Genomic DNA, 25941 nt, shown 5'->3' with positions numbered 1-25941 from the left:
AGCTCAGCTGATCACAAAAACAGAAAAAAAAGGAAAAGTACTCAAAAGATACGAAGTTCCAGCTCATACTCTATCACTTACTAGCCTTTGGTTCTTAGGTAAGGCATTCCACCTATGTATAAGTTTCCTTTCTTCCCATGAGGAAACCACCTACCCTAGCAGCATAGTCATAAGAATCAAATGAGATAATACTGCGATTCAAAGTGCTTTGTGAATTTTTAAACAATTGAAAGGTAACATATTTTTATCTAAGAGAAATTATTCAAACAGATGAATCTGAGTAAACTCTGGGAGTTGGTGATGGACAGGGAGGCCTGGCGTGCTGCAGTCCATGGGGTTGCAAAGGGTCGGACACGACTGAGCGACTGAACTGAACTGATTGATCAACAGTATTCTGTTGCTGCGAAAACATTATTCAATTTTAGGGTGCTATGAAGAAAGTATAGTATTCAGATCATAAGCTCCATTAGTTTTAAGACTATCTGGGTTGATGAGAGTGCATCTAGAACATGTTTTTTCAAAGGGACCCTAACAAACACTGTTATATCCAGAATTAAGAGAAGTTATAAGGATGACATTACTGTTGAAGAATTAAAAATATTAACTTTCTCAGCCTAGAGAAAAGTAAATTATGGCAAGTTACGACAATAATATTAAAATATTGAGTTATGGCCTTATAAAAGAAATATATTTGCTGTTGCAGAAGCAGAATGGAAGCCAATTAATGGCAAATACACAGAAGCAGATTTTAATCCCATAATAACTTTCCAATAATAAAAGCTATCTGAGGCAGACAGAATAATGGTCCCCAAAGATGCCCATGTTCTAATTACCAGAACCTGTGACAATGATATCTGAATGGCAGATGCAATTTTGCAGATACAGGCATATCTCATTTTATTGCAATTAATTTTATTGTGCTTCCCAGAAATTGCATTTTTTTTTCAAATTGAAGGTTTGTGGCAACCCTGTGTCCAGCAAGTCTATTGCGCCATTTCTCCAACATTTGCTCACTTCATGTCTCTGTGTCATATTTTGGTTGTTGATGCTGTTCAGTCGCTAAGTTGTGTTCAGCTCTTTGCAACCCCACGGACTGCAGCATGTCAGGCTTCCCTGTCCTTCACTATCTCCCAGAGTTTGCTCAAACTCATGTCCATTGAGCCAATGATGCCGTCCAGCCATCTCATCCTCTGTTGTCCCCTTCTCCTCCTGCCTTCAATCTTTCCCAGTATCAAGGTTTTCTTCCAACGAGTTGCTTCTTTCCATCAGGTGGCCCAAGTATTGGAGCTTCAGTTTTAGCATCAGTCCTTCCAATGCATATTCAGAGTTGATTTTCTTCAGGATTGACTGGTTTAATCTCCTTGCAGTCTAAGGGACTCTCAAGAGTCTTCTCCAACACCACAGTTCAAAGCATCACTTCTTTGGCATCCAGCCTTCTTTATAGTCCAACGCTCACATCCATACATGACTACTGGAAAAACCATATCTTTGATTAGACAGACCTTTGTTGGCAAAGTAATGTGTCTGCTTTTTAATATGATGTCTAGGTTTATCATAGCTTTTTCTTTCCCCCAAGGAGCAAGTGCCTTTTAATTTCATGGATGCAGTCACCATTCACAGTGATTTTTGGAGCCCAGGAAAATAAAATCTGCCACTGTTTCCATTGTTTCCCCATTTATTTGCCATGAAGTGATGTGACTGGATGTGATGATCTTAGTCTTTATAATGCTGAGTTTTAACAGGTTACTGCTAGATCCTGCTATGTCTTTTATAGTGTTGTTTTCTGGAATATTTGGGGCAGGAATTCTTAGAGACATTAACCTGAAGTGCATGTCCAGTACTATGCCCAAAGTCTACTTTCATACCCTGTAATGTATCCAAAATTTTGGAGTGGGAAACTCTAAAATCAAGCCACTTTCTGAAGATGTTCATTAGATGGAGTGAAAAGTTTAAAGGTCTGAGAACCAGATTTATACTGGAATGGGTGAATTCAATTCAGATGACCATTATATCTACTACTGTGGGCAGGAATCCCTCAGAAGCAATGGAGTACCCATCATGGTCAACAAAAGAGTCTGAAATGCAGTACTTGGATGCAATCTCAAAAACGACAGAATGATCTCTGTTCATCTCCAAGGCAAACCATTTAATATTATGGTAATCCAAGTCTATGCCCCAACTAGCAACACTGAAGAAGCTGAAGTTGAATGGTTCTATGAAGACCTACAAGACTTTTTAGAACTAACACCCCAAAAATATGTCCTTTTCATTACAGGGGACTGGAATGCAAAAGTAGGAAGTTAAGAAACACCTGGAGTAACTGGCAAATTTGGCCTCGGAATGTGGAATGAAGCAGGGCAAAGACTAATAGAGTTTTGCCAAGAAAAGGCACTGGTCATAGCAAACACCCTCTTCCAACAACACAAGAGAAGACTCTACATATGGACATCACCAGATGGTCAACAGCGAAATCAGATTGATTATATTCTTTGCAGTCAAAGATGGAGAAGCTTTATACAGTCAACAAAAACAAGACCAGGAGCTGACTGTGGCTCAGATCATGAACTACTTATTACCAAATTCAGACTCATATTGACAGTAGGGAAGACTGCTAGACCATTCAGGTATGACCTAAATCAAATCCCTTATGATTATACAGTGGAAGTGAGAAATAGATTTAAGGGACTAGATCTGATAGATAGAGTACCTGATGAACTATGGAATGAGGTTTGTGACACTGTACAGGAGACAGGGATCAAGACCATCCCCACGGAAAAGAAATGCAAAAAAGCAAAATGGCTGTCTGGGGAGGCCTTACAAATAACTGTGAAAAGAAGAGAGGTGAAAAGCAAAGGAGAAAAAGATATAAGCATCTGAATGCAGAGATCCAAAGAATAGCAAGGAGAGATAAGAAAGCCTTCTTCAGTGATCAATGCAAAGAAATAGAGGAAAAGAACAGAATGGGAAAGACTAGAGATCTCTTCAAGAAAATTAAAGACACCAAGGGAACATTTAATGCAAAGATGGGCTCAATAAAGGACAGAAATGGTCTGGACCTAACAGAAGCAGAAGATATTAAGAAGAGGTGGCAAGAATACACGGATGAACTGTACAAAAAAGAGCTTCATGACCCAGATAGTCACAATGGTGTGATCACTTATCTAGAGCCAGACATCCTGGAATGTGAAGTCAAGTGGGCCTTAGAAAGCATCACTACGAACAAAGCTAGTGGAGGTGATGGAATTCCAGTCGAGCTGTTTCAAATCCTGAAAGATGATGCTGTGAAAGTGCTGCACTCAATATGCCAGCAAATTTGGAAAACTCAGCAGTGGCCATAGGACTGGAAAGGGTCAGTTTTCATTCCAATCCCTAAGAAAGGCAATGCAAAAGAATGCTCAAACTACCACACAATTGCACTCATCTCACATGCTAGTAAAGTAATGCTCAAAATTCTCCAAGCCGGGCTTCAGCAATACATGAACCGTGAAGTTCCAGGTGTTCAAGCTGGTTTTAGAAAAGGCAGAGGAACCAGAGATCAAATTGCCAACATCCCCTGGATCATCAAAAAAGAAAGAGAGTTCCAGAAAAACATCTATTTCTGCTTTATTGACTATGCCAAAGCCTTTGACTGTGTGGATCACAATAAACTGTGGAAAATTCTTCAAGAGATGGGAATACCAGACCACCTGACCTGCCTCTTGAGAAATCTGTATGCAGGTGAGGAAGCAACAGTTAGAACTGGACATGGAACAACAGACTGGTTCCAAATAGGAAAAGGAGTACGTCAAGGCTGTATATTGTCACCCTGCTTATTTAACTTCTATGCAGAGCACCTCATGAGAAACGCTGGACTGGAGGAAACACAAGTTGGAATCAAGATTGCCGGGAGAAATATCAATAACCTCATATATGCAGATGATACCACCCTTATGGCAGAAAGTGAAGAGGAACTAAAAGCCTCTTGATGAAAGTGAAAGTGGAGAGTGAAAAAGTTGGCTTAAAGCTCAACATTCAGAAAACGAAGATCATGGCATCTGGTCCCATCGCTTCATGGGAAATAGATGGGGAAACAGTGGAAACAGTGTTAGACTTTATTTTGGGGAGCTCCAAAATCACTGCAGATGATGACTGCAGCCATGAAATTAAAAGATGCTTACTCCTTGGAAGAAAAGTTATGATCAACCTAGATAGCATATTAAAAAGCAGGGACATTACTTTGCCAACAAAGGTCCATCTAGTCAAGGCTATGGTTTTTCCTGTGGTCATGTATGGATGTGAAAGTTGGGCTGTGAAGAAAGCTGAGCGCCGAAGAATTGATGCTTTTGAACTGTGGTGTTGGCGAAGACTCTTGAGAGTCCCTTGGACTGCAAGGAGATCCACCCAGTCCATTCTGAAGTAGATCAGCCTGGGATTTCTTTGGAAGGAATGATGCTAAAGCTGAAACTCCAGTACTTTGGTCACCTCATGTGAAGAGTTGACTCATTGGAAAAGACTGTGATTCTGGGAGGTATTGGGGGCAGGAGAAGGGGATAACAGAGAATGAGATGGTTGGATGGCATCACTGACTCTATGGATGTAAATCTGAGTGAGTTCCAGGAGTTGGTGATGGACAGGGAGGCCTGGTTTGTGCGATTCATGGGATTGCAAGAGTCGGACATGACTGAGTGAGTGAACTGAACTGAATACATGCCCAGAAGGAGAAGGCAGGGGAGGATAGGTTTGCATAGCCTGCTTGTCTCTAGGCATTGTCCAGTTTGTACGCTAAGTGATTTTTGCTACAATCTGCTGGAGGAATAAAACTAGAGCGAATTCATAATCAATGCAATCATCCATTTTTGTTTGTATATCCATAGGTTATCAACCAAGGATATACTAGAAAATCATCTACAGAGCTTTTTTAAGACACAGATTCTAGACTCTGCCTTTATAGATTATGATTTAGTAGATCTAGGCTGGTATCAGTTTTTCTAAGAATAATTCAGGAAACTTTACAGATAAACCTTAACCACAGCCTGAGTTGCATCCTTACTAACCCTTATGCCCACCAAGAGTATATTTTCCAGCCCCTCTTCCTACCAGCAAATATAAATGAGAAGACTTATAATCCTGTCCAGTTCATCCAGCACCATCCACACCCTTTCATCAGTGATCCTCATGGTTCAAGAACTCATATAAGCAATCATTTGGAAACCTCAGTCCCTTGAGGACCTTCACTCACATCTTACATGTTGATCTGACGTGTACTCTGAGGGTTTGTTTTGCCTTAATTCTCTGCGATTTCACAAGTTAAACAATCTTTCCTTGAGTTACTTATCTCCTTAAAGACTCATTTGTCCAGAGAGAAAGATGAAGTAGAAAGAAAGGGAGGACCATATATTCTTACCAAGAAGACAATGTTGGTGTTTTGATAGAGAGCTCGGGCCACACAGATTCTTTGCCTCTGACCTCCACTCAGGTTGATGCCCTAGAGAAGAAATACCTAGTAACATCCACCATTTTTACAGTAGTAAATAATCTGCTGGTAAAAAAAAAAAATTTCCTAAAAATACAGACTTATCTTTAAAACCCTTAAATTAATGGTAGTGTATTAATTAAATGGTGATAACATCGGGAAGACAAAAACACAAGCTTTCTAGTGGTCAACATTTGAATTATATTAAGATCACCTTTGACTGATAACATTAATCTTCTTTTCACTCTGATAGAGGGCTCCGCTGTGCAAAAATATTAATAAAGAAAAACCAAAATGAGTGCTGAAGACTGGAAGTAATCTCGGAATTGTTTCTAGTTTCATGAATTGTGTCTGTAGTAGTATGCTTAATACATGTCTCCTAAATTCAATATTACAAGTTGTGTTCAAGTGAACTATACAGCAGTATGCTTTTATAATCAAGTGTTAATTATACAAATGTGAAAAACTGCTATTTACTGAGGACTTAGTATGTGACGAGCTTCCCTGGTGGCTCAGATGGTAAAGAATCTGCCTGCAATGTGGGAGACCCGGGTTCAATCCTGGGTCGGGACAATCCCCTAGAAAAGGCAATGGCTACCCACTCCAGTATTGACTGGAAAATTCCTTGCACAGATGAGCTACAGGCCATGGAGTTGCAGAGTCAGACATTACTGAGCAACTAACACTTTAGTAAAATATGTCAGGCTGCTGTGTATGGCTTTCCATTCCTTATTTCTCTTATCATAGCAATTTCAATGTATTGCTCTCCACATGGAAACTAAGGCTTAGAGAAGTTCAGGTCCTGTTCTTAAACACTATACCATGCTGCAATAAAAAACAGCAGTGAATAACACAAATGACAAAGTCAATCTCAACTGTTCCAGTGGCTCTGACCAGGCAAGTTCTTTAACCTTTCTCTGCCCTGGTTTTCTCAGCTGCAATACGCAGATAACAAAACACCTATGTAACAGATTTGTTGTAAAAGCAAATAATGCATATACAGTCTTTTGCTTAGTACTTGACCCCATAAGAGTCAAACACTTTAGCCAACATTGTTATAAAGATTATATACAGGTATAAATATTTTTCGGCTAGTCGGAACAGTATGACGCCAATGTAAAACCTGTTTATACAAAGCAAAAAGAACACTTTAACAAGAATAAATGGATGTTGACAAGAGTGGAAAAAGTTGTCAGAAGCAATCTCGGTATCCAAACCAATTTAAAGTAAGCTCCAAGTTAAGTAAAAATACATTTGATCAAAGGCAGGGACTGGTTCCTTTCCTTTGAGAACTCCTGAGTGGCTAGCAAAATGTGAAGTTCATGATAGTTACTCAATGCATCCTTAAGAGAGTGGCATCAAGAACTTCTATGCTTCTGTTTCTAGAACTTGTCACTAGGAAAACATAATTCCAATGCTCTCGGATTTTTAAAATTTTCCATTAAAGGTTAAAGATAATTGGAAGACTTTTCTGGATGTGTGTTCATTGTGTAATTACATTATACATAGCTCACCCTCTCTCCAATTTCAGTTTGGTCTCCAAATGGTAGTAAGTCAATATCTGGTTGAAGAGAACAGGCGTCTGTGACTGCTTTGTACCTGTGGGAGAGGTGGTTTTGAGTTTTTAAATCACAATTAATATACTGCCCATAAACCAAGTCCCGGGTTCAATGTCTCAGAAGCTGAAACAAAATACTTATTGAACAATTTAGTATATTCTGGCCTCTACAGTAGGCTTGTAGATACAAAGACAAATAGATATTGGTTCCCACTCTTGTAAAATTATTGTACAGCACAGGGAACTATATCCAATTTCTTGTAATAACCTATAATGGAAAATAATTTGAAAAAGAATAGATATACATACAACCAAATCACTTTGCTGTACACTTGAAACTAACATGACATTGTTAATTAATTATACTTCAATGAAAAATGGTTAAGAATTTTAAAAAAAACAGCTTATTAAATGTGGCAGAAAATTGACACAGAAACATATGATACAAATGTACCTTGTTAGGTACCATAGATAGGTAGTTACAAAGTGCTCCTAGAATATGCAGGAAGGAATGACTGAGAAATCAGTGACATCTTTGCAGGGGAAGTGATTTGTGACGTGGCTGCAGAAAGATGGACTGTAATCTGCCAGGAATGACAAGGAGGGGAGAGAGAAAGGAACTGTATGACAGTGGACAAGTTCATGGTATGTGTGAAGGATAAGAGGAGCCTCACTGGGGCTAGAGCGTGGGTTACGGGGTGGGGGGAAGTGGGGACAGAGGAGAGGAATCTGTGCCCACAGTCACGACGCTGAAGAGAGAAGAAAACAGAAACCGATAAGGACCGACATAAAGTTGACCTAAGGCTGGATCTGGAAACTGGGGTCGACTGGAAATTCAAGGAAGCATGGAGACTGGGCGTTCTGGGGAAAATATCAATGGTTTCATTTTCTCAATCACTTGGTCTTAAAATATTTGAGTGATTTTGTTTTTAAATTGGGGTATAGGTGGTGTACACTGTTGTGTTAATTTCTGCTGTCCTACAAAGTGAACCAGCTATGTGTATGCATGTATCTTCTCCCTCTTGGTCCTGCATCCCATCCCACCTCCATCCCACCCATCTAGGTCATCACAGAGCACCAAGCTGAGCTTCCTGAGCTATACAGCAGCTTCCCATTAGCTATCTGCTCTACACATGGCAGTGTATATGTCACTGCTACTCTTTCAATTCATCCCCAGCCCCCCGCCATATGTCCACACATCTCGTCTCTAAATCTGAGTCTCTATTCCTGCCCTGCAAATAGGTTCATCTGTACCACTTTTCCAGATTCCATGTGACTCTTCCATTTTCTTCTCCCACTCTTATTCCAGAATGTTCTGTCAACCATCTCTTTTTCTTCCATTTCTACAGTCACTGCCAAGTATAGACAACAAACACAGCATGCCCAGATCATCTGCCCAACAACCTTCTAAATGTCTTTTTGCTCCTAATTCAGATTCACCTTATATAAATCTGTCATGATATGGGCAGAGTATATTTACTTTGTGAGTCCTCTTTCTAACACTTTGCTGGGCCTTCAGAAAATTCAGAGTTATATTGGTTGGCTTTTAAGGTACTTTACTGCCCATCTCAGCCTTCCTTCACAATGGAGTTTGCCACCGTCAATGTACACAGATCCCTTTCTGTCTGGTTTACTTCCAGGCCCACAATCCTGTGTAATTTGACTTTTCCTCCCACACTTTGCTCTCTCCTCCCCCTTCCTCATGCCTCTCCCCAGATCTAATTCTCCTTAACTCTCAGGACCCTGCTTTGAGTCTTAGGACACTCCCTTCCCCTCGTGAAGGTGGCTTCAGGAAAGGGTCTTGCCTTTGTACACTCCAGTGGATGTTTGGAAGTGAAAGTGAAAGTGTCAGTCACTCAGTTGTGCCCAGCTCTTTGAGACCCATGGACTGTAGCCCAACAAGCTCCTCTGTCCATGGAATTCTCCAGGCAGGCATACTTGAGTGGGTAGTCATTCTCTTCTCCAATGGGTGTTTAGAAGATGACTGAAAGTAGACATACTCTGGCTGCTCTGAGTAATCAGGCCCCTCAGATCCCATATTCCTTCTCTTCTTTTTCCATGGTTGATCCTCCTTCTGCAACGTACTGGGATTTTTCTTCTGTTTACCAACAATCTCAGCACCACCCTCACCCTGCACCCCCCGCCCCCCATACACACACAACTTTTGTTTCAGCTGTTTATTTTTGCTGTACAAATTGTTCTCAGTAAGTGCGTATGATGGGCTGAATCCCAGTGAGGCTTCTCTTACAAAAGTTGACTTAATAGACCTGGTGATGAGGAAAGAAGCAGGGCAAACAGAGAAGAAAGGAAGTCCTGATATAACGATTTCAGAACCAGGGGATGGGTGGGAGGGATACACTGGGATATTGGGATTGATATATATGTACTACTATACATAAAATAGATATCAAACATCTGCTGTATAGCACAGTGAACTCTACTCAATACCCTGTAATGGCCTATACGGGAAAGGAATCTTTAAAAAAGTGGCTGTATGTATACTAAAACTGGTTCACTTTGCTGTATACCTGAAACTAACATAACACTGTAAATCAACTATACTCCAATAAATTTTTTTTAGAAAAGACTCCAGAAACTGTGAACCAAACATAGGGATTAGAAATAGTTGTTCTTTTTAGTTCTAAATTTTACATTCAGAATTACCTCTGCTTGTTGAAAGGACTTCCAAAGGTAATATTTTCTTCTACCGTAGCATTTAATAGCCAAGGCTTTTGAGCTGCATAAGCCACAGAATACCTGTTCCTACTGGAAAATGGAAAAGAAAAACAAAATACCAAAATTACCCAAGAGTGCTGTGCTGTGCCTGTGCTTTTGTATAACTAAGAAAAATGAAAGTTGATAAAACAATGCAAAGACAGAAATGAAGAATCTCTAAAAGAATATTTTAACGACCATCAACCTTATTGATTGGTAGTTAAATATCCCACTAAATTAAAGGGATTGGAACTTAATTAAAACAACACACAACGTGCAAATTTGATTTGCTATGCTAAAGAAATATTTTGAGGCATGAACTCTTAATTAAAATTTTATTTTTTAAAATGACAATTTTTACAATAATTTAAATAACAGTTAACTCTAATAACTACAGATATTTTACTTCATATTAAAAGCACTTTACGTTAATTATGAATTTTACAGGAATACCTTTTAAAATGATGTGAACTGATACTGTAATTATGTGTTTGTGGCTTACTCACATGAACACATTTTAAGGTAATAGATAATGTAACTATTTCAAAGCAAAGAATAATTTTGAGGAGTCCATTTCAACAATGAAATAACTACACATTTAAAAACCATGTATTTCATTACCTATTGAAACAGTTTATTTTTAAAAAATGATAGCCTCCTCCCTGTGCCCCACTTTTTGGCTTGCAAACCCTACCAGATGTCCATACATCATATTTTAATTTGCAGTAATTAGGAAAATGCATGTGAGTTGAAGATAAAGAGGATGATGAGCTTGGGGTAGGGAAGGGGTCAACTTAAAATTCACACTTTCATAGTTAGTTATGGTCTGTAAGTACTAATTTAGGAATTAAGGTTAAAAGAGAATAAAGTGTAGAAAAAAGGTAGTTAGAAGTAACCAGTGATCATCCTGAAACATAACGTCTTAGGAGTTTAGAGGACGTGATAATATATAGTATGCTAGTAGTCTCTTAGATAACCATCTGCGCATTAAAACAGTGGTTCCCAACCTCTGGCATGTCTGCTCCCCTCCTGCCCCCACCCCCATTCTTTAAGGGTTTCTTTTCTTTTTTTAAATAAATGAAGTACTTGGTTCCCCAGTTCTAGCTTACAGGCAGATTTCATCACTGTTTAATTCATAAATAATATACATAATAATTTTTTCATCTTTATTTCATTAAGTCCCAAATCCAATTTGCTAAGAACTGTTGAGTTTTAGTCAAAGTTGAGATATGTGTGACTCATGGAGAAGACAACAATTGACATGTTGGGCCATTTAGTTCAGCAAATTAATTCTTTTAACAGCTTCCAGATGTTGGGAACTACTGCGATCAGAAATCTACTAGTCCATTTTAATAAACAACTTTGTACATTATCAGAATGAATAAAATGATTAGGAGTAAGAAATGGAATATCAGGAAAAGTCTGAGGAAGGTAGTTATTCTTATTAAACGCAGATTAAAATAGAAATAATACCTTCTGGTCGCTTCAAAAGAAGGTTCAGATTCATTTACACTGCAAGTATGGCAAACAATGTTCATTAATTACGAAATATAAATATAGGATGAATGCGTGTACATATCAGGTAAGAGATAAACATTGTATATATTAAATAGCTACACTTACAAATGGTTGTTGATACTAATCCCAAAGACAAACCAGATAAATGACAGTCTTCTTTTATATCCTCATCAACTAGGAAATAAATTAAGCTTCCAAAAGATAGCACTGTTCTCCTTCATACAAAATGTGGGTTCACACAATAGCCATATTCTAGCTCCAACTTTGCTCCAACTAGCTGTATAAATTTGGATAACCTTTATGGAATATTTTCCTAGTCTATATTAGAATTTGATATCTCCAGGCACTCCCTACCATTAAAATTCAAATTTAATCTATTTAAATTCCTTATTAGTTACCCTAAGGCAAGGGAGGAAGAAATACTTTTTATACTCTAAACTTGAAGGGTTGAGACACAGCCTGGCCCTTAAGGAACTGGAAAGACCTGCATCACATTGTAACATTTGGGTATAATTAATTACTGATTTATATGATTAACATAAAATGAGGCATTTGACTAATTAAATTTAGTTATACCTATACCAAGGAGAAAAATACACCTAAGGACTTGTTGATTTTATTATTCTAAATTTTAATATAGTAGGTGAATTCCATCATTTCTGAAACACCTGAATTTAAAACACGTCAGGTGGAAAATCCCCTCCTGGAAAATAGCATCCAATTTCACTTTTGCATGCAGGATTTGTGTGTATTTTCCTTCAACAGCAAAAGTTAAAACTTGGTATTCTACCATCTTCCAAGTTCATGGTTGGTATCTTATGGAATGGGAACGAGTGACTTCTGCAGGCTGAAATCCGGACCAATATTTGGAAGAAGGGAAGCTAGATGCGGGCACAAACATGCTATGTTATGTCTGATCCAGGAAAGCTGACTCATTGTGTTATTCTCCCTTCGTGCCTGGCAAAGTCTTAGAGTAATTGAGCCACTGCTATAAAGGCAGTTACACTAAGACATCAGAAAATAGAACATCACAACAGATGGGGTCTGACAGGATGGCTGATGGCATGGGCAAGGTGGAGGAAAAGTAAGGGAAGCCAGAGATAAATGATGGTTATGTCTTATATAATTACTGGGATTATTACATATTCTGGACTCCCTCCCTGGACCATTCAACAGGTGAGGCGTTTTATTTAGTTCTAGTTCCTGGGATATCAGTAGGAATGATTATTTATCATGACAACTAGGAAAGGACAACTTCAATCAGGCAGAACATTTGCTTTTCAACAAATACAGAGCACACCAGATGCAGGAGCAAGAACCCTGGCCTTCTGACAAGCTTGGAGAATTTTTCAGTCCCTCCCTCATCTCTCTCTTCTTTCTCTTCTGGGGCTACTGCATGTCAGACTACACTAAAGGTAGCACTTGCCAAGGAAGCATCTATATTTAGATGAATTTGGCGCACCAAGTTCTACCCATGTAGGTCTGTCTTGCATGAGGACCAGTGCCTTCTCTCCCGTCCAAAGTAAATATTTCTTCCTGCAACAGGACAGAGTACTTTACAGCACTTTGTTCCTGCCAACCATGAGGGCACATTTAAAAATAAAATTCATGCAACCAGAGATACAGGCAATGATGACAGAGTGACAGCAAGGTGCCTGGTACTTTACCATACCATTTACTGTTTCACTTCATTTTGTCTTGAGCTTTAAAAGACAGCAAACAATTCAGTCCAAGGTAAAGTACTTCTCAGCATTTACACAAAATCAACCTATCAATATGGATAATCTCTAAATTAGCTTTATTCTAATAACATTTATATAACTTTCCTTATTGGAATAGGTGCAACAGTTATTTTTCCCAGAATAAAGAGTTATTGCAAATAACTCTTTAAAAAAGGTCAGCATCCTCTAAGCATTCTTGATTTGAAAATATATTTTATCAGATAATCATGGATTTCATGGAAAAAAATTAAGTAGTTCTTGTAAAAAAAGAAAAATAGAATTTTTTTATTAGCTTATCCAATCTTTTAGGAGTTAGTTTTTATTATGTGTGTGTCAGAGCCAACCCAAATATTTTTTGAAGAAAAGTTTAGCCCTTTCTGCTATGAAGAGATGGGATATTCTTAAGGCAAGTATTCATAAAGAGATGATTTTTAAATTATAGTGATTTTATAAATACTTAGAATTTTCTTAAATCCTTTCTCATATTTTCATTTTATTGACTCTGACTTTAAGACATAACCTTTTCTTACCTTTTTTAAAATTAGGATTTATGGGAGATATTTCTTTTCTATTTCTTAAAAAAAAACTTAACTTTTAATAAGTATATGTTTGTTTTTATCTCATACTTCTCTCTTTGACTAGCTTCCATGGAACTCAGAGTAGAATTTGTGGCCTATGTTTTATAAATATACAGGACTCCAATACACGAATTTTTACCTATTAATTGCTCAGATTATTATTTAAACCTTATTTTCTTTCTTGATGTCTTTGTTTTTCAAGCTTTATTATATATGGTTTATTAAATAAAATACAACCTTTAAGAAATCAGGCTATAAATGGTATAAATTTGTCTAAAATATATATATGTATACTTATATACATGTATGTAGCTTGTTTAGAAAACTCAATAAACAGACTGTGTAAAATGCTTTCTTAATTCCCAAATCATTTATTTATCTATTAACAAAATGATAATAATTCTTAACGATAATACTGGGAGTGAATTTGGCCCAGAGGAGTAATACTAGAGCAGACTAGACCGTAAGAACATTCTAGAGGTATGAAAATAAAATCTCAAGCTTTTTCTGTCATGGTCTCTAATTCTTTCTGGTTTAATGCTAATGAAACCGGGTAAAAACAAAACCCAAATAACTTCATTATGGCCATACATGACACATGACATAATTTAATTCAGTAAAACCTGCTCCTTAAAACCTGCATCCATCCAAGATGGAAGGTGATGGTCATAGGGCACACGTCACGTAGCATCTGGCTTTAGCGATCAACAGGACCCCCTCGTGAATGAAACTGCAAGGGGCAGTTATTCACCGAGCTCACTGCTGGATACACGCTAAACAGTTTCATGTCTACAACTGCAACAGGAATAAACTGTACCCTCCACATTTCTCAGCTTTCTTCTTTCACCAACGATACCAAAAATAGGATTTACAGTTCAGCTGTTTCCAGCTCAAATTTCACATCCAAGCATTTCCGTCTCTTAATTGGAGTTTAAAATAGAACCTATTCTCAAAATGCCTGTAAATAGTTTTGACTCATTCTGAAGAGATGTCTGTGTATGTTAACAGTAGATTAAGCCACAACGGAACTTACAATAAGAAGTAAATGGACTTGAGCAAGGCTAGGGCAAGGTCTCCCCAGCACAACTAACATTTGGAACCTGATAATTCCCTGATGTGGAGGGCTGTCCTGTGTGTTGGAGGATGTGCGTGTTAGTTGCTCAGTTGTGCCTAACTCTTTGGGACCCCATGGAGTGTAGCTTGCCAGGTTCCTCTGTCTATGGAATTCTCCAGACAAGAATACTGGAGTGGATTGCCAATTCCTTCTCCAGGGAATCTTCCTAACCAGGGATAGAACCCAGGTCTCCTGCATTGCAGGCGGATTCTTGTGGAGGGCTGTCCTGTGTTGGAGGATATATAGTAGCATTTCTGGCCACTATAAAGAAAGCTGAGTGCCGAAGAATTGATGTTTTTGAACTTGGTTTTGGAGAAGACTCTTGAGAGTCCCTTGGACTACAAGGAGATCCAACCAGTCCATCCTAAAGGAGATCAGTCCTGGGTGTTCATTGGAAGGACTGATGTTGAAGCTGAAACTCCAATACTTTGGCCACCTCATGCAAAGAGCTGACTCATTGGAAAAGATCCTGATGCTGGGAAAGATTGAGGGCAGGAGGAGAAGGGGATGACAGAGGATGAGATGGTTGGACGGCATCACTGACTCAATGGACATGGGTTTGGGTGGACTCCAGGAGTTGGTGATAGACAGGGAGGCCTGGCGTGCTGTGGTTCATGGGGTTGCAAAGAGTCAGACATGACTGAGCGACTGAACTGAACTGAATTGGCCACCACCAACTAGATCAGTAAGCAGACCAATTCCCTTAGTATGACAACCAAAAAATCTTTCTAGACATTGTCCAGTGTTCTCTGGGGATAACCTGGATGAAAATCACTGCAGTGATTGGACTGAAAGTCTACAGTCCAGTATCATCAATAAGCTGTTAGCAATTTCTCCATAATGACTGTGGGAGTTGGGGTGGTCTACTAGGTGTGTGTGTCGCTCAGTTACGTCCTACCCTTTGTGACCCCATGGACTGTGGCCCACCAGGCTCCTCTGTCCATGGGATTCTCTAGGCAACAATACTAGAGTGGGTTGCCATGCCCTCCTCCAGGGAACTTCCCAACCCAGGGATCGAACCCAAGTCTCTTTTGTCTCTTGCACTGGCAGGTGGGTCCTTTATCACTAGTACCACCTGGGAAGCCTGTCTACCAGGTAGATCAAACTAAATAAATAAATATGACTTATTCATTATTACACAATTATATAATAGTATGTTCCTGAGTCACCTTATTACTACAATATTTTTTAAGAACCCAAAACAACCATTGAAACATTCAGAAGAAGCACAACATCTTTTGGATGCACAGCACACTCGTCTGACCTAGCCACATCCCTAACTAGACACTTCAAGTGTCTAGTTTAAGTTGGATGTGATGAGAAATGGATGATTTCTCAGTCTCTTAGGAAGAGTTTCAAAAAGATTATTTGGTATTTCTTCTCTGAACCCTGGACCACTAAAGCTCTGTGTGCATTTAAACTTTATAAATAATGCAAATTTTCTTTGACTATAGGATACATTTTTAAACTTTATTTATCTGTGTTGTCCATTTAACTTTCAAAATTTACCTTTACAATCCCAATCTTGCTGAAAGCAATATATCAGTTTATAAATAATATAAACCTCTATCATGAATTGTTTTATGTTTTTTAATTTATAACATTTAAAGTTTCCACTAATTTGTTTTTTAAAAGCTGTGCTTTTTCCAAGGGCCCCTCAGACCTCGAACATGGGAATCTACTGTTCTCATTCCTTCCCTTGGGAGATCATCGGACGTGTGACACCAACAGAAACTGATTAAAAATACACATACTTGCTCCAGTGAACTTTCCCTTCCAAGGTCTGCATCTCTCCAAGGATGGCAAGGAGAAGAGACGACTTCCCACATCCCACTTGGCCCACAATCATGGTTAACTGACCTAGAGAAAAGAAACAAAGGATAATAACAGGATGAGAAGGAATTCACTTATAAAATAAAATCAAAACACATTTAGAAAAGGCTGATGTTTCATAATCTATGGCCCAGTTTTTGTCCCCAGTAACAGTATTCTAAACAGCTCCTTTTCCTGATACATAAGGTTTCTGGAAAAGGGAAGGAAAATTAAAATCTATAGGTCTTGATATGCTAATTTAAAAAATATTTATTTGGCTGTTCCAGGTCTTAGCTGTGGTATGGGGGATTTAGTTCCCTGACCAGCGATCAAACTCAGCCCTTGAAGTCTTAGCCATTGGACCACCAGGGAAGTCCCTTGATGTACTATTTTTAAATTATGAGAATAACTGACTCTAGTAAAAGCAGCAGTGAAATACTTGCCGAAGTCACCTAGATTAGTATTATCTTTATTATTCAGTTCATTCTGGAGAAAAAGTAATTTTGACTAAAACAGATAATTAAGATAATTAAGTGATAATAACAGATAATAACAGATAATTAAGTGATTAATTAAGTGATTAATCAGTTCTTACTTTGATTTGCATGTTTAATAGAAAAATTACAAGTTATTGACCATGAGGCCAGGTCAAAAAATATTTATATTCAATTATCCAAATATTTTAGTAAAAACTATAGGGTATTTGAGTCTTAAATATTTGAAAACTTCATCAGTTTTCTTTGGGGATAGAAAACTATTTTCTCAAACACTATTTCTTTAAAATCTTTCTTGAACAAAATGAGAACTCAACTACTCCACTATTTAAATGTCACAAATCACCAAATAAACTAAGAGCAGTTCATTTGGATGATAGATAATCTGTTCAAGGTCCCCACTCTGTAGTGATAGGCAGGTCTTATAACTCCCAGTCATTCTCTCAGAGATACAGGGATTCATGAGCTCCATAGTGCAAACAGATAACTATCAGTAATGTTTGTCTTTAAAAAGTCTTTCCTTTTGTTATCCTCAGTTATCTTGGAAAACCACGGTCATGATAATGAACAGCTACAAACTTGATGTTAGTTCACAATGTAGCTTTATATTATTTCATGATGAATTATTCAAATGAAAGAATTAATGCTTTGGAGGTGACAAATGTTTTCCCCCTGAATTCACAAAAATAAATTTGTTCCTTAAAAAAAAAAAACAGTTACAAACTAGTAATAAATGATTCTTACCTGTTGGAATTCGAATATCGATATTGGATAAGGTTGCTAAACCACTGCCCCATGAAAAGTACCCATTTGTGACCTAGAAAATAAGAGTACAGAAGTTTAATTACAACACTACATAAATATGTGGTGTCACAGGATAAGTCCAATTAAAATAAATTTTCTTTATAAAGCACTGGAAGACTTTCAACACAGTAGAATACACAGTGGTAAAATTCTAATTTAGAGTTACGACTATTTAGAGACATAGATGAAAAACAAAAAGAATGGAAGGGAGAAGGTCTTTAAATCAGTGATATTATGAAGAATGCTAAAAATTACAATAATTTTCCCTGAAAGTGTGCGATAACTGGATCGTTTATATGTGAACATTCTTTAAAACGCAATCATTCTAACATTATCCAATGTAACTCTGATATGGATTATTCTCTCACTGCTGCAATTGCCAGAAACCTGGTGATGTAAAGTCAAGAAGAGAAATAACTACAAATTATTGCAACAAATGACTTGTTAGCTAAGGACGAAGGCTTTGTAACAAATGAATTTCCTGAACTATGTGGACTTACTGCTATTCACTGATCTTGAAAGAGGAGAGGAGAGGAAGGAAAAAAGTACAGAAATGAAGCAATAGTACTTGGTGGTTCAGTTCAGTTCTGTTCAGTCCCTCAGTCACGTCCGACTCTTTGCGACCCCATGCACTGCTGGACACCAGGCCTCCTTGTCCATCACCAACTCCCAGAACTAGCTCAGACTCATGTCCATTGAGTCACTGATGCCATCCAACCATCTCAATCTCTGTTGTCCTCTTTTCCTCCCAGCTTCAATCTTTCCCAGCATCAGGGTCTTTTCAAATGAGTCAGTTCTTCCCATCAGGTGGCCAAAGAATTAGAGTTTCAGCTTCAGCATCAGTCCTTCCAATGAATATTCAGGATTGATTTCCTTTACAAAGGACTGGTTGGATCTCCTTGCAGTCCAAGGGACTCTCAAGAGTCTTCTCCCACACCATAGTTCAAAAGAATCAATTCTTTGGCATTCAACTTTCTTTATAGTACAACTCTCACATTCATACATGACTACTGAAAAACCATAGCTTTGACTAAATGGACCTTTGTTGGCAAAGTAATGTCTCTGCTTTTTAATCTGCTGTTTAAGTTGGTCATAGCTTTTTTCCCAAGGAGCAAGCGTCTTTTAATTTCATGGCTGCAGTCACTATCTACAGTGATTTTGGAGCCCATGAAAATAAAGTCAGGCACTGTTTCCACTGTTTCCCCATCTATTTGCCATGAAATGATGGGACCTGATGCCATGATCTTAGTTTTTTGAATGTTGAGTTTTAAGCCAGCTTTTTCACTCTCTTCTTTCACCTTCATCAAGAGGCTCTTTAGTTCCTCTTCACTTTCTGCCATAAAGGTGGTGTCATCTGCATATCTGAGGTTATTGATATTTCTCCTGGCAATCTTGATTCCAACTTGTGCTTCATCCAGCCCAGCATTTCTCATGATATACTCTGCATATAAGTTAAATAAGCAGGGTGACAATATACAGCCTTGACATAATCCTTTCCCTATTTCGAACCAGTTTGTTGTTCCATGTCCAGATCTAACTATTGCCTCCTGACCTGCATACAGATTTCTTAAGAGGCAGGTAGGGTGGTTTGGTATTCCCATCTCTTGAAGAATTTTCCACAGTTTGTTGTGATCTACACAGTCAAAGGCTTTGGTATAATCAATAAAGCAGAAGTAGATTTTTTTCCTGAAATTCTCTTGTTTTTTCTACGATCCAACAGGTGTTGGCAGTTTGATCTTTGGTTCCTCTGCCTTTTCTAAATTCAGTTTGAACATCTGGAAGTTCATAGTTCATGTACATTTGAAGCCTGAATTGGAGAATTTTGAGCATCACTTTGCTAGCCCGTGAAAGTGAAGCATTCAGTCATGTCCAACTCTTTGTGATCCTGTGGACTGTATCCTATCAGGCTTCTCCGTCTGTGGGATTTTCCAGGCAAGAGTACTGGAGTGGGTTGCCACTTCCTTCTCCGGGGGATCTTCCCAATCCAGGCATTGAACCCAGGTCTCCCACACTGCAGGCAGATGCTCTACCCTCTGAGCCACTGGGGAAGTATTTGAGATGAATGCAATTGTGTGGTAGTTTGAGCATTCTTTGGCTTTGCCCTTCTTTGGTACTGGAATGAAAACTGACCTTTTCCAGTCCTGTGGCCACTGCTGAGTTTTCCAAACTTTCTGGCATATTGAGTACAGCACTGTCACAGCATCATCTTTCAGGATTTGAAATAGCTCAACTGGAATTCCATCGCCTCCACTTGCTTTGTTCGTAGTGACGCTTCCTAAGGCCCACTTGACTTTGCATTCCAGGATGTCTGGCTGTGGGTGAGTGGTCACACCATCATGGTTATCTGGGTCATGAAGATCTTTTTTGTACAGTTCTTCTGTGTATTCTTGCTGCCTCTTCTTAATATCTTCTGCTTCTGTTAAGGCCATACAATTTTTGTCCTTTATCGTGCCCATCTTTACATGAAATATTCCCTTGGTATCTCTTATTTTCTTGAGATCTCTAGTCTTTCCCATTCTATTGTTTCCCTCTATTTCTTTGCACTGATCACTGAAGAAGGCTTTCTTATCTCTCCTTGCTATTCTTTGGAACTCTCCATTCAGATGGAGTTAGCTTTCCTTTCCTCCTTTGCCTTTAGCTTCTCTTCTTTTCTCAGCTATTTGTAAGGCCTCCTCAGACAACCCTTTTGCATTTCATTTTCTTGAAGATGGTCTTGATTACCGCCTCCTGTACAATGTCACGAACCTCCATCCATAGTTCTTCAGACACTGTCTATCAGATCTAATTCCTTGCATCTTTTTGTCACTTCCACTGTATAATTGCAAGGGATTTGATTTAGATCATACCTGAATGGTCTAGTGGTTTTCCCTACTTTCTTCAATTTAAGTTTGAATTTAGCACTTAGGAGTACACCTCAACAATCAGTAAGACAGCAAAGAAAAAGATCTTAGAGTCATCCTAAGCAGTCAAAATTCTCCAAGCCAGGCTTCAACAATACGTGAACCATGAACTCCCTGATGTTCAAGCTGGTTTTAGAAAAGGCAGAGGAACCAGAGATCAAATTGCCAACATCTGCTGGATCATCAAAAAAGCAAGAGAGTTCCAGAAAAACATCTATTTCTGCTTTATTGACTATGCCAAAGCCTTTGACTGCATGGATCACAATAAACTGTGGAAAATTCTGAAAGAGATGGGAATACGAGACCACCTGACTTGCTTCTTGAGAAACCTATAGGCAGGTCAGAAAGCAACAGTTAGAACTGGATATGGAACAACAGACTGGTTCCAAATAGGAAAAGGAGTACGTCAAGGCTGTATACTGTCACCTTGCTTGTTGAACTAATATGCAGAGTACATCATGAGAAATGCTGGGCTGGAAGAAGCACAGGCTGGAATCAAGATTGCTGGGAGAAATATCCATAACCTCAGATATGCAGATGACACCACCCTTATGGCAGAAAGTGAAGAGGAACTAAAGAGCCTCTTGATGAAAGTGAAAGAGGAGAGTGAAAAGCTTGGCTTAAAGCTCAATATTCAGAAAACAAAGATCATGGCATCTGGTACCATCACTTCATGGCAAATAGATGGGGAAACAGTGGAAACAGTGGCTGACTTTATTTTTTGGGGCTCCAAAATCACTGCAGATGGTGACTGCAGCCATGAAATTAAAAGACGCTTACTCCTTGGAAGAAAAGTTATGACCAACCTAGATAGCATATTGGAAAGCAGAGACATTACTTTGCCAACAAAGGTCCGTCTAGTCAAGGCTATGGTTTTTCCAGTGGTCATGTATGGATGTGAGAGTTCAACTGTGAAGAAGGCTGAGCGCCGAAGAATTGATGCTTTCGAACTGTGGTGTTGGAGAAGACTCTTGAGAGTCCCTTGGACTGCAAGGAGATCCAACCAGTCTATTCTAAAGGAGATCAGTCCTGGGTGTTCTTTGGAAGGACTGATACTAAAGCTGAAACTCCAGTTCTTTGGCCACCTCATGTGAAGAGTTGACTCACTGGAAAAGTTTCTGATGCTGGGAGGAATTGGAGGCAGGAGGAAAAGAGGACAACAGAGGATGAGATGGCTGGATGGCATCACCGACTTGATGGACATGAGTTTGAGTGAACTCCGGGAGTTGGTGATAGACAGGGAGGCCTGGTGTGCTGCGATTTATGGTGTCGCAAAGAGTCGGACACGACTGAGTTACTGAACTGAACTGAGGCAGTCAATTGTTTTAATAAGCATCAAGAAAACTTCACAGTTTTATTAGTTACAAAAATGGGAAACAAAAGAAGTATAACAGAACCCAAGAACTGGAAAGGTTAATAGTGACAGATGAGAGGAGAGAGAGTGCCTGAAAAATTAGAGGAAACTACAGTAAGGCTACACTTTGCTCATAAATTAATATTTTGTCTCCAAGCCCCAAGGAATGAAATTTCTAAGCACATTTTTGTTTAGGAATTTTGAAGAATAAATTGGTAATGTCTAAATTATAACTAAAAAGTCCTTTAAAAGCTCTTAAAATGAATAACCTAAGAATGCAAAAGTTACCTGAAAAGATTAGGCCATGTTTTTCCATGATTGTTTTCTTTAGCTTGGAAAATGTATGGCATTTAATAATATATAATCTATATCTTAATAATAATGTTAGTAATATTAAATTAATTAATATCTACATCAATACACATGAAATTAGTTCTGGAAGGAGCATAGCCTGGAAGGACTGAATTAGTGATCACTTTATAAATATCTGCTGAGCACTCAGTCTATGTGAAGCTCTGCATTAGGACTGATGTGGGCGACAAAGAAGGTATAACGTATTCTCCATGCTTTCCTGGAGCTTATAGTCAATTGTGTAGTTAAACCAAGACATGAGAATGTGCGCTAGGCAATGATAGAGAGGCATGCTGTGGGAGCACGCTGGGGCCAAAACTCAGGGGTCAGTGGGTCATGATCATCCTCTCTAAGAACAGGTTCCTTGGGGATTCCTTCATGGCTCAGACAGTAAAGAATCTGCCTGCAATGCAGGAGACACAGGTTTGATCTCTGGGTCATTAAGATCCCCTGGAGAAAGGAATGGTTACCCACTCCAGCATTTTTGCCTGGAAGACATCCACGGACAAAGGAATCTGGCAGGCTACAGTCCATGGGGTTGCAAAGAGTTGGACATGACTGAACAATTAACATGAACGAACAGACAAAAGTGTAATAGCAGTTCATAAGGAAAATCACTGACATCAGAGATTAAAAAAAAAAAGGAAACATTTTGGAAAAGAAGGTCACTTAGCTAGTTTTAGAAAACATGCTGAAATTCAACACAGGTGAAGAGCTCAATGAGAACAGGCCCATGATCAGAAAACCATAAAATATGTTGTGGGAAATAATGAATAGATCTGGCTGGGGCAGAGGTTTAAGATACAGTGTGCACGCATACTAGGTTGCTTCAGTCATGTCTGACTCTGCAAACCTAGGGACTGTAGCCCATCAGGTGTGACTAAGTGACAAAGGATGCTTAAGGAAAATCTGGTCTCCAAAGCAGAGAATCCCTCTTTCTTGGGGAGAGTCAAAAGTGGCCTAAACATGGTGCAAATACAGACTAGCTGGTGAGAGGGCCAGCATGGGACTGAGAGACCCTCCATGACAGCTTTTATGTCTTCAGTGGATTGGGAGGGAAGTTATCTTCTGAAAGAGGAGGCGAAAGGAGAGAGAAGGAAATGAGAGGAGACTGGTGACAGATGAAGAGCTACAGTAGCAGATGAAGAATCACTGAGGGAAGGCATGGGAAAGGATTGCCAAGGACCACAGAGGGTGGAGGTAATGAGGCTGTGGCCGTGCCAACTTGTACCACTGAGTCATTTCCTCCACAGAGCACAGCAGCCTGGGTATAGGAGCACAGAAGACCCAAAGTTGGATAGTTCCAGGAGGATGTGAAAGTGCTGGGAGAAAAGGCGGGGCTCAAATTACTGTAGGTTTCAAGGAGCCAACGCCAGTGAAGGGGAAGGTCTGGGAGAGCTGGAGGATAGGATTGTGCTGCCAGTGACTGCTGGTATAACGAAGGTTAAAAGATCCCACAGGGGCTGCACGTCCAAGTGGTGGCCAAGTGTGAACACAGGTGAGGTTGTGGAAAAGGAGTGATGGTTGATTAAGGGATTTGGGGGCTGGGATACTAAATGCAGGGAGCTTCCCAGGTGGCTCAGGGGTAAAGCTCTTGCCTGCCAGCGCAGGAGACGTAGGTTTGACCCCTGGGTCAGGAAGATCTTCTGGAGAAGGAAACGGCAACCCACTCTAGTATTCTTGCGTGGAAAATTCCATGGACAGAGGAGTCTGATGGGCTACTGTCCATGCAAGCACAGAATCGGACACCACTGAGTGACTACAACAGCAATTTGAGCAATCTCTGGGAGATGGTGAGGGGCAGGGGAGCCTGGCCGGCTACAGCCCACAGGGTGGCAAAGAGTTGGACATGACTGAGCACACACACACATACTATTAATAGATGGGTTGTGAATCTGGAAGTTTAAATCACATCCAGCTGCGGCATTTATTAAGGCAGAAAGCTGGACTCAGAAACAAGCGCCCAAATCTTCAGTGAAGGTGGGGGAGTGATTAAGTCCTCTACTCATAGGCATGAGAAAGGTAGAGCACACTACACCTTCACAGGAGTGTGAAAGAGGAAAGACGTGGCTGGAAAACAGCAGGGAAGAATCAGAAGAATACAGTGTCATCTCCTGCTTTGGTCCCCAGCAGAAGTATCAGGTAGAACAGCATCCACTCGAGGAGAAGGAGGAGGCTCAAAGGGAATTTGTCTGGCTGTGATTGGCTGTTCCATCCTCTCTTGCCTTTTACAAAATCATTCTCACTACTCTACCAGCAGGGTTAAAATTCTGGTTTCCCCAGGTAGCTGTTTGACCTTGGAAAAGCAGCTTATATATAAATTACCACAAAGTTTCCTAAAAGGATAGGTGCAAAGATGGTCATCACAGCATGGTCTGTGATGGAGGGGGGATGGAGGCCAACCCAGCAGCCATCATTAGGAAACAAATGAATGGCAGGAATGTGTACAGCAGAATGCAGTGGTGGAGCTAGAAGGAGCAAACAATTTCAGGAAATTGAAAGTATAAATGCTCATGACAATACTACATATTTTACAAAGATCTAAGTATAGTTAAGTGCATATATGGAGCACATTATGCTGGCACCATAGTGTTAGGAGGGATGAAGGGATATAGGCATGAGGAACAGGATAAAGGGAAAGAATGAATTAAAATGTAAAGGCAGGAACCCCCCGGTGGTCCAGTGTTAAGAATCCACCTTCCAAGGCAGGGCACATGGGTTTGATCCCAAGTAGGGGAAGTAAGATCCCACATGCCCCAGGGCAACTAAGCCTGTGTGCTGCAAGAGAAGCCTGCTCATCATAACTAGAGAAAGTCCAGGCACCACAACAAAGAGCTCACATACAGCCAAAATTAAAAAGAAAAAAATGTAAAGACAGAAACAAACACGACACAAAAAGTCACCAAGTCACCTATTCTATGATTCCATTTATATGAAATATCAAGAATGGGTAACTCTGCAGAGACAGAAAGCAGATTAGAGGTTGGTAGGGGCACAAGAGACGGGGATGTGGGGAATGACTGATTAATAGGTATGAGGTTTCCTCTTGAGGTGATAAACATTTTGTAACCAGATAGAGGGGATGGTTGCACAGCACTGTAAATCTAAATGCAACTGAATTGTTAACTTGAAATGGCATTCTAACATGTATACTATCATGTAAGAATTGAATTGCCAGTCTATGTCTGACGCAGGATACAGCATGCTTGGGGCTGGTGCATGGGGATGACCCAGAGAGATGTTATGGGGAGGGAGGTGGGAGGGGGGGTTCATGTTTGGGAACGCATGTAAGAATTAAAGATTTTAAAATTAAAAAAATAAAAAAAACAAAAAAAATTTTAAAAAAAGAAAATGGTTAATTTAATGCTGTGTGAATTTCACCTCAGTTGAAATAATTGTTTTCTTTTTGAAGTATAATTGATTTACAATGTTGTGCTAGTTTCTGGTGTATTAGCAAAATCATTCAGTTATATATATTCATATGCATGTTCTTTCTGATATTCCTTTCAATATTTTTATGGTTTTATTTACAGGATATTGAATATGAAATAATTGTTTAAAAATTTAAAG

The 25941-nt window shown here is 39.3% G+C and overlaps 1 protein-coding gene across 9 annotated transcripts in view; it reads right to left on the bottom strand.

The window, feature by feature from the left end:
- Window positions 1-25941, bottom strand: part of ABCC9 (ATP binding cassette subfamily C member 9) — a 169795-nt gene that overhangs the window by 84159 nt on the left and 59695 nt on the right. For 5 of the 9 annotated variants that reach the window (XM_042247430.1, XM_060413319.1, XM_060413318.1 and 2 more), the window contains exons 17-22: window positions 17707-17779; window positions 16411-16516; window positions 11199-11237; window positions 9675-9776; window positions 6967-7051; window positions 5384-5464 (exon numbers count right to left, since the gene is read on the bottom strand). In XM_042247430.1, coding sequence (XP_042103364.1) covers window positions 5384-5464; window positions 6967-7051; window positions 9675-9776; window positions 11199-11237; window positions 16411-16516; window positions 17707-17779 — 486 coding nt within the window. The remainder of the gene's footprint in view (window positions 1-5383; window positions 5465-6966; window positions 7052-9674; window positions 9777-11198; window positions 11238-16410; window positions 16517-17706; window positions 17780-25941) is intronic. The other 4 variants (XM_060413321.1, XM_060413322.1, XM_042247432.2 and 1 more) reach the window with 1 other exon arrangement.

Source organism: Ovis aries, chromosome 3 (genome assembly GCF_016772045.2).
Source record: "Ovis aries strain OAR_USU_Benz2616 breed Rambouillet chromosome 3, ARS-UI_Ramb_v3.0, whole genome shotgun sequence".
Lineage (NCBI taxonomy): Eukaryota > Metazoa > Chordata > Mammalia > Artiodactyla > Bovidae > Ovis > Ovis aries.
This window is presented reverse-complemented; position numbering and strand designations above follow the sequence as displayed.